Source organism: Pelmatolapia mariae, linkage group LG3_W (genome assembly GCF_036321145.2).
Source record: "Pelmatolapia mariae isolate MD_Pm_ZW linkage group LG3_W, Pm_UMD_F_2, whole genome shotgun sequence".
NCBI classification, from domain to species: domain Eukaryota; kingdom Metazoa; phylum Chordata; class Actinopteri; order Cichliformes; family Cichlidae; genus Pelmatolapia; species Pelmatolapia mariae.
This window is the reverse complement of record NC_086229.1, coordinates 3,580,725-3,594,965: the sequence shown is the minus strand read 5'-3', so window position 1 is coordinate 3,594,965 and position 14,241 is coordinate 3,580,725. Positions and strand designations below refer to the sequence as shown.

At 42.2% G+C, this 14,241-nt stretch overlaps 1 protein-coding gene across 1 annotated transcript; it reads right to left on the bottom strand.

The window, feature by feature from the left end:
* Positions 1-1,563: 1,563 nt before the first annotated feature.
* LOC134615777 (uncharacterized) lies at positions 1,564-3,805 on the bottom strand. The gene is made up of 2 exons (XM_063460424.1): positions 3,720-3,805; positions 1,564-2,797 (listed from the first exon to the last, which is right to left on the bottom strand). The coding sequence occupies exons 1-2, from the start codon at positions 3,803-3,805 to the stop codon at positions 1,564-1,566; spliced, it is 1,320 nt and encodes a 439-aa protein (XP_063316494.1).
* Positions 3,806-14,241: the final 10,436 nt, after the last annotated feature.

Here is a 14,241-nt window from a genome sequence, read left to right as displayed (position 1 = left end):
AAAGTGGAAAAACACAGGGCGATCCAACTTTGATGTAATGTCCTTAAAACAAGTCCAAATGAGTCTCAGCAGTGTGTGGTGGCCTCCACATGCCTGTATGACCTCCTACAAAGCCTGGGCATTGCTCCTGATGAGGTGGTGGATGGTCTCCTGAGGGATCTCCTCCCAGACCTGGACTAAAGCTTCTGCCAACTCCTGGACAGTCTGTGGTGCAACACACCTACATGATGTCCCAGATGTGCTCAATTGGATTCAAGTCTGGGGAACGAGTGGGCCAGTCCATCACATCAATACCTTCGTCTTGCAGGAACTGCTGACACACTCCAGCCACATGAGGTCTAACATTAGTTGTGTCCCAATTCAGGGGCCTCATCCTTCAGAGGCATTTGAAGGCCGATTACGTCACAGCCAGGCGATGAAGGCTGCTCCAAATGCGGCCTTCTACGGAGACGGTAGAAATTGTTAATGTTAAGATATTAAAGTTAATGGAAGTTTAATTTTAAATATTAAGGTGATTTTTTTTTTAAATTTTTTTTTTACAGTTGTTAAACTTACGTGACTGTAAATGCACAGTGCTGCTGTTTTTTAACAGAAGGTTTGGTTTTTATATTACTCTTATTACTCATTCTGGGTCACAAAATAAACTTTTAACATATTTTCAGGTGTGAATGTAGCTGTGTAAACTTCAAATATCTGCTTGGTTTATCAAGACATCCCATATTCTCCCACCAGTAAGATGGTTCTGTTTGGCTTGTTTGGATGTTTTTCTCCAACAGTCATTCTTGACAGAGCTCCAATCTTCTGCTTCTTTGGTCTCAGCTGGTAGACAGCAGGAGGTCCTGCAGCATGAACACACGAAGAATCTGAGGCATCGATCAGATGGAAGAAGATCAGATTTCAGGACTGGACTCAGAAACACTGAAGAGTCAAAGTTGGATTGAATATTTCTGAGTTCAGTGTCTCCAACATCCTCTGCACTCACTGATCAGAAAGGCAACAACATGTTGGACTGTCTCTGGATCATGTGACACGTTACTGTCCCACAACCACTGCAATGAGTCACCATGAGAGGAGCAGCAGAATAAAGCTCACACTGACAACATTAGAACAACGTGACAGAAACACATGTATTTGTGGAGATAGTGACATCAGAGAAGCAGGGAGCTGTTCTCACACACTGTTGTACTGATCACTAAACAGCAGGGGGCGCCTCACTGCATTTAGAGCACAGCTGGTAGCTCAGACCTGCTCTGTTCTGCATAATAACTGACTGTGGAGTTTATGTAGTAATATTTGTCATGTGCATAAGTACAAATATCTGTGTGAAATACATGTGTATTAATAAGTATTTTTTAACATGAGAATTGATATTTTTTTAATAACTGGATAAAATATGAAAGCATAAATGATGTTCCGGTCTTAGAAGGAGGCCCTCATGTCCACATCAATCTGTGTACATCTGAACATGTAGCATAGAGCAGTATCAGTACCATCTGCCTGATGCTTCTTTACGTTTCACGTATGCCAGGGGAAGGGTCTCCCAATGTTGGTGATGGTGTTCGTTTAAGCTTGTACTGCTTCTTTGGTTCCTCCATCCTCTCTCCTCATCTCCTCCAGTTTCTGGACCTTCTCCGTGTCTCCTTTCTCCTTCATCTTCTCAATCAGGAAGTCCAAGTGCACAACAGTAGATGCTGAATCAGCCTTCAGAGCGATTTCCTCCAGTCTGACAGCATGCTGGTAGCAGTCACTTAGCCACTTTTCCTTTTCTGCTGTCAGCACTTTCATTTCCTTTTCAAGATTTTCCAAAAGACTCAATATTTTCTCAATTTCTATTTCATTTCTGTGATTTGTCTGCTTCAGAGCTTCTCGGATCTGTTTGATTTCTGTCTGTTTCAGTTCAGCCAGCTCGATTCTGTCTTCCAGGTTTTGGATGGAGGCTTTCAGTCTGATTCGTTCATTTAACACTTCGGCTGTTTTCATTAGTTTTTGAGGATTAGATTTTCGCAACAAGTTTGTCAAATGATCCATGTTTGTCTGTGTAAGTTCCCATGAATTTCTCAAAATTGTGTTTTCCTCCATTCGCTCTTCAAGCTGGCAGTTATTAAACAGGAAGTAAACAGGCTGACTGCCCTCATTTTTGGCACATTTAATATTTGCAGCTTCAAGAACTTGAAGAGGGTTTTTAGGCCTGCTCCCATCTGAGTGTGTGATCAGAGCTACGATGTTTTTCTCCATGTTCTTTCCAAACAGAGACATCACTGAATCAAAGATGTACCTCAGTGGCTCACTCAGGCGATTCACACTCGCCTTCATCACCAGACCCACAGCATGAACTTCATGGACGCCATCCTCTGACTGAAACAAGTCCAGTAATCTTTGACTGATGATGTCATCATGTTCAGACCCTCTGGTGTCTCCATATCCAGGAGTATTGATGATGGTCAGAGAGTAGGGCAGAGTTTCATCTTCAAAACCAAAGATCTCGTACACGATCACATCTGATGTCTGACTTCTTCTCTCCTCCTCTACGATCATAAACCAGACTTCATCCTCCCACTTCACTCCCATGGTGTAGTTGAGCAGAGCGTTAATCAGAGTAGATTTTCCTGCTCCTGTTTCTCCCACCAGTAAGATGGTTCTGTTTGGCTTGTTTGGATGTTTTTCTCCAACAGTCATTCTTGTCAGAGTTCCAATCTTCTGCTTCTTTGGTCTCAGCTTGTAGACAGCAGGAGGTCCTGACCTGATGAGAAAGCTGTTTGAGATGATGTCTTCATGTGGTGATGAGGTCAAACTGATCCTGCACAGAAAAGCACAGAATGTCTTCAGTAAACATGTAAACATTATGAACAGGTTCCTGTTGTTTAACACTGAAACCTGAGCTGATCCTTTTCTGCTCAGGGTCAAAGGTCACATAAAATCAAACCTTTTTTTCTTTTTCCAATTAGATTCTTATTTTTGTCTGTGTGTTCTCCAAAAGCATTATTGGTCACTCTGATTCTTGTTATTAGACTTTTATTTCCCCTCAACCTTTATGTTTTATTTTTATAGTTGGACTCTATATAAAATGATTTTAAATTTTACATTAAATAAAATAGTTAGTCCATGACTGAACAATAACCTCCAGCTGTAACCCTCTGTCTATAGAGAAGGGACTGGGATAAGACTCGGCACTGCTGGAAATGGTTGAAGTGTCCATCACAGTTTGGGGATGAGATGCTGGACTAAAGTTTTTTTGCACATTATTTTAGTTTTAGTTCAGTATAAGAAGTTTGGTTTAATTATCCATCCTTAAACCAGATGTTAATTTCTCTTTATAGTTTTTTTCATATTCTCACAAAACACTGATTGTTTTGTTTTGTTTCTTTATGAGAAAAGATACATTTCAATAGCTAATGTTCAAATCCAGTCATGGGAATCAGTCTTCTCTCATCCTCTTCATCGGTTACAGAAATGCAGTTATTTAATACTGTGTCACGCTGAGCAGAGAAACTATTTGAATATTGAGAGTGAAATAAACCCAAATAAACTAAGCTGTCATGGTCCTGGGTCGGTGACCCAGCGCTTTGAGTTTGTTATTATCAGTTTTCTAGTTTATTCTGCTTCTGTACTTGTTCTTAGGGTTTGAGTTGTGTGTTTCTATCAGCCCTACCTGTGTCTGTCCTCAGTGCTCTGTTCATGTCCCCGTGTTGTGTTGTAAATCAGTCTGTGTGTTTCCTTACTTTGAAGGCTCGTGTTCTGGATTTCCTGTTCTATTCTGAAGGTCTGTGTCTGTTGTCATTGTGTTCAGCTTGTGTCCTCCAGTCATCGTGTGTATTAGGATCAGCTGTTGTCCCCTCCTGTGGGTGATTACCCGATTACCTTGTGTGTGTATATTTAGTGGGTGTTGGTCTGTGCTCGTTGTCGGCTCGTCTGCGTTTGTCTGTGTATCTCTGCATTCTCCGTTTCTTATGACTTCAGTCGGCTGCCTGCATTTTGGGTCCTCCTTTCACTCCTCAACACGACTGCTGCCCCAGCCGTGACATAAGCAGTGATATTGATCTGTACATTTTTCTCTGATAATTAAACATCTACCTGGTTTATAATTACTTCAGTGTTTCACAGACGTAGTTATAGTGGCTATATTCATACCTATATTCATACACATTCACACTCTTGACATGCAGATGGGAGGAGCCAGGGATGGAACCATAATAATAGGTGACCTGTTCTACCTCCTGAGCTACAGCCATGCAGTGGTAAACATGAGTAAACCCTCACTAGGTTTTGGATAAAATGTACACTCACAAACCTTTCAAACCTGCATTTGAAACGTTGGCTACCATAGCAGTATAGTATTGCAACATGTCATTTGGATCTTCCAACTAAAATAGGGAAATAGGAACATAAACAGTGCCATCATTGCCAGACCTGGCCCACATCTGGTTGACATACACTCTGCCATGACACCAGTCAGTCAGAAGTGCCAGCTTGATACCAGATCTGGTCCAGACCTGCTTTTTATGACCCCAGGTCTCATACACTAAAACAAAATCTGGCCAGATGTGGCATGCAATCACATAAACACTGCCATCTATGCCAGGCCTGGCACATATCTGGATGACATATCACTTACCATGCCAGAAGTGTCGGTGTGACACCAGATCCGGGCCAGACCTGTCTGCTATGTGGGTAGTGAAGATAATTGATTTCTAACTCTGTTAACCGTGAAACACAGGTGTGACCTAAAATTGATAATTTATTTATTGATTTCTAACAGACGGAGAGGATAACCATTTTGATTTACGTCTTGATGCAGTCTCAACCATCCAGGAAAGTAAATCTCCCAACTCCCTGACCTCCCAGCCCATTGTTCCTTCAGTGGGCTGGTTTCAGTCATTATGAAAATGTCCTGTTTATAAGGTTGGAAACCTGCAGTCAGCTGAGACTGAAGAAGTCACTTGGATCAGTGACGAAACGTTTCTCAAAAGGCTACGTCCAGATGAACAGATTCAACTTTTAGAGAGACATTTTGATTTATTTTTTATCTGTTTGTTTATTTGAAGGCCAACCATGTTTTCTATGATATACCTGGTCATTTTATATTCCTTCTCACACGAATCACATGCATTATTATTATTATGCTCATTATTATTAATAAACTTAGTAAGATTTCTGACCTCATCTGATCTCTTTATTCTGATCACATAAATGTTCAGTTTTTGTCGCCACATACATGTTTGTGTCTGCGGGTTTTATATCTTTTATGATGTCACAGTATTTGTAAAAGTAAAGTCTGAGCTGTGTGGCAGGTGCATCAGTACAGATAAGAGAAGCACAGACATCAGTACTCATAAAGACTTCTGCACTCACTCTGCCCGCTGATTGAAACTCTGCTTTTGCTGCCCGACGAGTAACGTCTCAAAATACAAAGACATCATCTCCAGAAGTGATCTGATCAGTTCAGGACCTCCTGCTGTCTACCAGCTGAGAGCAAAGAAACAGAAGTTTGTGGCTCTGTCAAGAATGACTGTTGGTGAAAGAAACTCAAACAAGCCAAACAGAGCCATCTTACTTGTGGGTGAAACAGGAGCAGGAAAATCTACTCTGATCAATGCTTTGCTCAACTACATGATAGGAGTGACGTTTGAGGATAGTCTGGTTTGAGATTGTAGAGGAGGAGAAGAGAAGTCAGACATCAGATGTGATCGTGTACGAGATCTTTGGTTTTGATGATGAAACTCTGCCCTACTCTCTGACCATCATCAATACTCCTGGATATGGAGACATATTAGACTTGTTGGATAGAGTTCATGAAGTTAGTGCAGTGGGTCTGGTGATGAAGGCCACAGACAATCGACTGGGTGACCGAATGAAGTACACCTTCGATTCAGTGACGTCTCTGTTTGGAAAAGATGTGGAGAAAAACTTTGTAGCTCTCATATCACAGATATCTCAGATGCAAGAAACCCTAAATATGCTCTTCAAGCTCTTGAAGATGCAAAAATTAAATGTGCCAAAAATGAGATGAATCAGCCTGTTTACTTCCTGTTTATAACTGCCAGCTTGAAGACGAGAAAGAAAAATACCTGAAACTAAATTTTGAAAGCTCATGGGATGAGAGAGTTCACAGCCTTCCTGAAGGAAACTACACCTCTAAAGCCAGAGGCAGCATTTAAAGTGTTAAAGGGAAGTATCAGATTGACAGCCTGCATCCAAAACCTGCAAGAAAAATTCAAATTCACTGAAGTGAAACAAAGAGAGATGAAACAGAGCCAGGAAGCTTTAGAGAAACATGATAACATGAAGAATGAAGAGGTCACTTCATTTGTTGCTGAAGTTTTTAAACATAAAGAACCTATCAGAGAAGAGACATGTGGGCCGGGTTTGAAAGCAGCTGTCAGCTGTGCAGTCTGAACTGTTACTATCCTGGATGCACGGTGCCCTTAACGGTGTACCAACAAGTGTCCTGCATCAGTGCATGTGAAAGAAAAGTGGAGACATGTGACCAGGATAAGGAGCGGTCAGAAGAACGAACCACCAACCAAAGAGAAGGATGTTGATTTACTTGGAAAGGAAATGAAACTGCTGACAGCAGAGAAGTCACAGTTTCTGGATGAGTCCTACCAGCATGTAGTCAAACTGGAACAGATCGCTCTGAAAGCTGATTCAGCATCCACTATTGTCCACTTGGACTTCCTGATTGGGAAGATTGAGGAGAAAGGAAACACAGAGAAGGTCCAGAAACTGGAGGAGATGAGATGGAGAGAGGATAGAAGAATCAGAGCACCTCTGAGGTATGTCAAACTGAAAGCACACACAGAACAGTGACTATGAGAGAGAGAGGTTCAAAGGATTGCAGAAGTTCATCCTTGGAAATTTCAGCAGCACCAAGGGGAAACTGTCCTTGTTGCACTTGGATTTGACTCTATTCCTGCTCCTCATCATGATCATCATCATCATAATTGATATGTTGGATTATAATTCTGAGAAGTATTTGGACTTCCAAAAGTATCCTCGGGCAAGATGCTGAACCCCAGGTTGCTGTCTGTAGTTACAATCAGAGTGAGCACTTAGGTAGCAAAAACAACAAAGTGCTTGTATATATCAATCAATCAATCAATCTTTATTTATAAAGCACTTTTCATACAAAACAAACTGTAGCACAAAGTGCTTTACATGGTTAAAAGCAGCCCACCCCACCCTCCCACTCATTCCCCGCACTCTCATTAACAGAAACGGTCATGGATACACACATTCCCCCCCCGCCCCCCCCACCCACCCACACACGCACTTAGAGAGTAAAATTGGGCTGGGTACGCATTAGCCAAGTGAGGAAAAGCAGCCTAAGCAGAGAAGCCCAGACTTCCTACTCCCTGGCCACCTCCTCTAGCTTGTCCAGAGGAACACCAAGGTGTTCTCAGGCCAGCCGCGAGACACAATCTATCCAGCCTGTCCTGGGTTTGCCCCGGGGCCTCCTCCCGGTGGCACACCTCACCCAGGAGGCCCCCAGGAGCCATCCTTATCAGATGCCCGAAACACCTCAACTAGCTCCTTTCAATGTGGAGGTGCACCGGCTCGACTCTGAGCCCCTCCCAGATCGCTAATCTTCTCACCCTATCTCTAAGGGAGAGGCCTGACACCCTTCGGGGGAAGCTAATTTCTGCCAATTGTATCCTTGATCTCATTCTTTCAGTCCCTACCCACAGCTCGTGACCATAGGTGAGGGTAGGGACTTAAATGGAATGGTAAATTGAGAGCTTTGCTTTTACGCTTAGGTGTTCACCAGTACAACATACGCATCACTGCAGCCGCTGCACCAATCCGTCTGTCAATATCCGGCTCACTTCTCCCATCACTCGTGAACAAGACCCAAAGATACTTAAACTTCTCCACTTGTGGCAGTAGCTTGTCCCTGACTGAGAGTAGGGACTCCACTCCTTTCTGGCTGAGAATCATGGCCATCGCCCGATGAAGCCAACACAACCACATCATCTGTGCAAAGCTGAGATGAGATTTTCAGGCCACCTAAGAACCCATATCTGGACCAAGTCATCAAAACATTCAGATCATACCTTTGTTGTTTCCCATCTCTGAAGTTTATATCATAGAGCGTGCTGACTTCTTCTCTGACTTTTGTCTCCAGCTCGGCCAGGGTCTCCTGAATCATAAACTGGTCACTGGTTACAGTCACAGCAGACCAGTCCTGCAGCTGTGGTTTATTGTAGGCAAGAGGGATTACATTCTCCAGGAACCTGAAGGGGTCTATGATGAGCGAAGCTTCATGAAAGCGCAGCTTCTTCTTCTTTATATGTGTAATCTCTCCCTCCAGCTCATTAATAAAGCTTTCTGCCTCAGTCTCATTTATTTCCTGCTTCGTCTCGATCGCCTCAGCTAGTCTGGTGAACTCTGTCTTTATGTGCTGCACCAAAGCGGTCATCACCTTCCTGCTGTACAATAACGCCTCCTCAGCTTTACTTCTGCTGGTCTTCATTGACTGTTGAACTTCCTGGATTTTCTGCTCACGCTCCTGGATCAACTGATCCATGCTGTTATTTTCTAATCTCAGCTGGGTTTTCCTCCTTTCAGCCTCATTCTCCAGAGTCACTGTTTTATGTGTTTTATGGTCACTGCATTTACAGGACTGGCACAGAAACATTTGATCCAGTCTGCAGATTAGCTCCAAAGGCTCACCGTGATCCTGACATACTCTGTTCTCCAGGTTCTTAACTGGATCAATCAGCTTGTGTTTCTTCAATGCTGAAATCCTCTGATGAGGCTCCAGATGTGTTTGACAGTAGGACAGTAAGCACATTAAACAGGACTTCAGGGCTTTTACCTTTGAGCCTGCACACATGCTGCAGAGCACGTCTTCATGTCCTGCTTGTTCAGATGAACTCAAAAACATTTCTTGAAGAGATTTTTTAACCTTTTCTGCCATTTCAGCAATGACAGGGTTAACCCGAAGCAATGGCCTGGTGTAAAACATCTCTTTGCACAGTGGACATTGGAGTACAGACAAAGCGCTCCAGTACTCTGTGATACAGTTCATACAGAAGTTGTGTCCACAGGGAATCGACACAGGTTTAGTGAACACACTCAGACAGACGGGACAAAGAAGACTGTCCTCAGACACCAGAGCCAACGCCGCAGCCATGACTGCAACATACAAGGAGAGCTAATATTAGCACAGCATAAAGTCAATTTAATCCTCATTTATCATTCAATATACAACAAAGCAACAATGATACTGAAAAAATGCATACCTTCTGAATGAAGACTTCACCAAGACTGAGCGGTGTAAATGAAAGTCAGAAACAGGCTCTTCTTCTTTTTAGTTTCTACTGAAACACTGACGACATCGTCTCCAACCACTTCCTCATTTGAGTAGAACGAATGAACTCTTTAGGAAACAGATCATGAAGCCCCTCACAGGTTAAACAGGTTCAGCTGATCAGCATGCCAACTACAGCAGTTTAGAATAAACCTCCACCTTTTGGCTTTAAGAAAAACAAAGTGGAAGGGGAGTTCTGACTCCGCCCACAGAGACAGTGTTTATTCCTGCATCTGTGATCCAGAGGCGATTCTAGATTGAGAGCTTTGGGGGTGCTGAGCACCCAGAGAGCTGCCCATCCAGGCAAGGTAAACTTTACTCGTCACAATGAGACTTCAGTCCCTGCATCCTTAAATGTCTCCATTTGTCCCGAGTTCCCTCTGACTGTCTCCATGGTGCATTTAAACCCATGTTCCTCCCTGTCCTCATCCTCTGTTGACTTCATCTCCATTATCAGTGATCATAATATTACCCTCTCTGTGCAAGTCTGCAAATTTCTACATTAAACCATAAGATTTTTAAATTCATCAAGTCTCTCTGTCCCTGGGTCCTCGTCTCAAAACATGACATCACTGTTTTGTACATTTAAATGCTGCTAAAGTCGACTACTGCCAAAGAAGAATGGATTGGAATGTAAAACAAAAACTACATGCCCAAACCTTAATTACTGCGGAAGAATAATGAATGATGCTTACAGTGAGTAAAAAGTAAACTGAGTGCATTTTGTGGACAGAGATTCACTTTTAAAGTGTGTGTATAATATAATACAGATACAAAAAAATGCACTCCAAAAACAGAAGAGTCCTTGAAATGTACAAAATATTATTAAAAGATTAGAAAAACTGAGACACCTTGGCCTCTGGTACAATATATGAAAAGATCTTTACTGCAGATGCTCCAATGCTCTGCAGATTTTTTCTTTTCTTTTATTCTATGTCGCCTCACCTTGAGGTTGCTAAATCTGTCAATCACATTTTGTGTCAGGAGTGTCGTGTGTGGAGGTGAGGAAGAGATGACCCAAACGCTGGACTCACGGTGCAGGATAATGGTGTTTATTGTAGGTAGGTTGGATGAACAGAACATGAACTGAAATGGCTGACTGGGTGGACGACTGACTGAATGAATGACTGACTGACGGACTGAATGGCTGGCTGACTGATCTGAACATACATCACAATAACATCAATGACACGACAAAGAACTGGAGGAAACTGAGGACTTAAATACACAGACTGATGAGGATGATAATGAGAGACCGGTGAGTACACAGCTGAACATAATCTGGCTAATGACACGAGACGAGCTGACATAGGAAAAGCAGGAAGTGAGAACATTGATACGGCAACAGAAACGAAACGTGACAATACTGAAAACACTGGGTCACCGACCCAGGAACCCTGACATTTTGGTGGTCAAGTCTCTCAAGCATCTTTTTCTCAAATGACATCACAGCCAGGTGCTGGAGTCTGCTTTGACCCACGGTCCTTCTCAGCCAGTTATGGAGCTGATGAAAGACTCTCTCACAGCTACAGCTGCTAACTGGGTTTGTGAGGGCAACCGGAATAACAGTTTTCAGTGTGGGAAAGATCTGATTATCCAGAAGATTGTACAATGTTAACATATCTGGAATGTCATCAGCCTCACTCTTGAGCTTCAAAAAGTTTTTGGCAACCGGGACTTCCTCTGACTGAAGCTCGGTATGGTAATGCATAGCCAGGGCTGACAAACCAGTTTGTTTTGCAGATTCTGTATAGCAGCTTTAATATAGGGACAACACAACTTCCAGATTGTATGAGTAAAATTAGTAGTTTTTTTTTTCTTTGCCAGCTTAACAGTTTGTGTTGTGCCTGTTAGTACTCCCTGTCTGTTTTCTTACCTGGTTCTTCCTGATCTTGTACTTTCTCCTCATGTTCTCCTCTTTCCTCTCTCCCTCTTTGGACTGACAATCACACACAAATAGATTTTATTCAATTAGATTAAAAAAATACTATTAAGATCACTAATAAAAAACTCCTCTCTCAGTGGACTTTCAACCAAAAGGCAATTAACCAAACCACATGTACATCTAATAAAGGACATAAATATTGAAACACTGATCCAACATTATCCTTTATTGATCTTACACTTTTACCTGGATGTGGCCCCTTTTTTTTGAAAAAAACTTCCTCATATCCATTATGAACCTGGCTGTCTCTCTCTACACACACACCAGGAGTTATGAGGTTAATGTGCATCCAGTCAGTTAGCTAGTTAGTGCCTTGGGTTCAATATCAGCACATGCGCATGACAAAATAACCAGTTTCTCTCATTACATTTCAAACAGGAAAGTGGTAACAACAGTAGCTACGGACAATGTTAAGTTTTAGATTTTAAATAGGCTGTATAAATTACAATGGGAGCAACAGGGCGGTCAAATGTCAATGATTTTACAACAGAGCAGGACGGATTGTAGGGCAGCAAACATAGTCGGGAAACACGACTATATGACTATGACTAAAACTAGCTTTACTTTGTTGTCTGGGTCAACTTTGCTTGCGGGAGACAGAGAGAGGCGTTGAAAGGCTGCTCCAATGGAACTTATTTTTTCCAGAGGAAAACATGAACACAGTGTGCAGTTGAGTCTTAATAGCTTACTTACAAATGGGCTCGTCAGGCACTCTTCTTGGCTGCAGTGGTTATTATTATATTTACATGCTTCCAGCTCCCGTTTTTGCTCCGTGACAGCTCGGACTTTTCCTTTCTCTCCCTCCCTCGCTCACAGACACATAACGGGTATGGCAGTCCATTCTCCCTGCAGCACGGACTACACTGCCCATGAAGCTACATTCTTTAGGGCTATGCCTGTAGCATTCTGCCTATTAGCTATCCTGTGTGTTCCCCTGATCTAAATCCAATTGAGAATCTTTGCGGATGGATGGCAAGGGAAGTTTACAGAAATGGATAACAGTTCCAGACAGTCTTCACCACATGGAGAAATGTTCCCACTCACCTCATGGAAATGCTTGCATCAAGCATGCTGCAACAAATTTATTGAAGTGATCAACAATAACGGTGGAGCTACTCATTCGTGTTTGAAACTTAAATTTCTGTCTTGGGAGGTTTACGGTTTCTTTTGGAGGTGTGGTCTGTCGTGTTATTCAGTTGTACGCGGGTCCACTGTTACGATTCATAACCACACTTTATTTCTCTTGCCCTTGCCCACATAACATTCTATTCAAAAACAACTCGCTCTCTAGCTGCCGTCAGCCTAACTACACTGGCCGGCTGCTTTAACATCTACTGTACAATGCAATTACACCACATGGTCCTAAACCTTTGATCCGCTGTAAAACAGCCTGTGTTGTTTTCTCTCAATCAAGACAAATATAAGTTGACCCAGTTATTTTTGGTTAAACATTATATGCTGTGAGTTATTTCTCCCATCCTTATGTTAAACATTAGTTTATGTGAGACTTCTTTATCAGTAAAGGGACTCTGGAGCTAGCTGACTCTGATACTGCCTTTTCACACATGGCTCACACTGATTGTCTGCAAGAATTAAAACCATTCTACTTGTTGCCCTTTGTCGTGAATGCAGATATGTGACAGAAAAAATGGTTCCCAAACTTTTTCTGCTAGACCCCCCTTTGTTTTACAAGAAAAACGCACAAAAACATCCTCCAACCACACACGCCCATGTTTTGCTCGTTTACGTATTATTTTACAGGTAGTAAGAAAATAAACTACTAACTCTTTTACGCTGCGTCCGCACCTACACAGGTATTTATGAAAACGCAGCTGTTTCGTCCACACGTAAACGGCGTTTCGAATCACCGAGGACTGAGATTTGGTGTAAAGATATATGAATTGAACTGAATTTGATTCAGAAACTTTTACAATCCTCTAAATGTTCCCTACAATTGTAAAAAAAACAAACAAACTAAACAACCCAAAACAAAACAAAAAAATAAACTTTATTTATGCTCCATTACAGTCCTGTACAAATAGTACACACTTTTTGTTGCTAATTATTGTTGATTAAAAAGATGCTGATTATTATTTATTGATTACTTACTGATTATTATTTTAATAATATCCTTTAATGTCAAATGAGCCCGAGTTACTGTCAGTGCTGGGAAGGTTACTTTTTAAATGTATTCCATTACAGATTACAGAATACTGAATACATGTATTCTGTAACGTATTCCGTTACGTTACTTAATGAGAGTAACGTATTCTGAATACTTTGGATTACTTAATATATTATAATGATTTTTACAACTACATGAATGTGATCTATTACTGTTACTGAAGGTCCGCGGCTCCGAACCGTAGTAAAAGGACCTTTGGCTAATACAGTGGTTTCCGTGTCGGGCTGGTAGCTGAAAACTAGCTTTACTTTGTTGTCTGGGTCAACTTTGCTTGCGGGAGACAGAGAGAGGCGTTGAAAGGCTGCTCCAACTGAACTTATTGTTTCGGAGGAAAACACGAGCACAGCATACAGTCGAGTCTTAATAGCTTACTTACAGCTGGGCTCGTCAGGCACTCTTCTTGGCTGCTGTGGTTATTATTATATGTACATGCTTCCAGCTCCCGTTTTCCTTTCTCTCCCTCCTCACGCTCACAGACACATAACGGGTATGGCAGTCCATTCTCCCTGCAGCACGGACTACACTGCCCATGAGGCTACATTCTTTAGGGCTATGCCTGTAGCATTCTACCTATTAGCTTAGCACAACAACAACAAAAGCGCTCTCTCACCCAGGAAACACGCAAAGAGAGTGCGCGTCACCCTGTAACCATGGCAAACAAACCCAAACAGTCCTGACCCGCCACAATATGAAACAGGGAAGTAATCCATTTATTTAATAATAATAATAATGGATTGCATTTATATGGCGCTTTTCGAAGCCGTCAAAGCGCTTTACAATTCCACTATCCTGAGCCACCAA

What these genes read in the sequence shown, in the direction of transcription:
- LOC134615777 (XM_063460424.1), bottom strand. Translation starts at nt 3,805, where the DNA reads ATGACTGGAGGACACAAGCTGAACACAATGACAACAGACACAGACCTT. An exon ending in CCAGAACACGAGCCTTCAAA is followed by an intron (nt 2,798 to 3,719) that starts GTAAGGAAACAC and finishes TTTTCTGTGCAG; the next exon opens with GATCAGTTTGACCTCATCAC.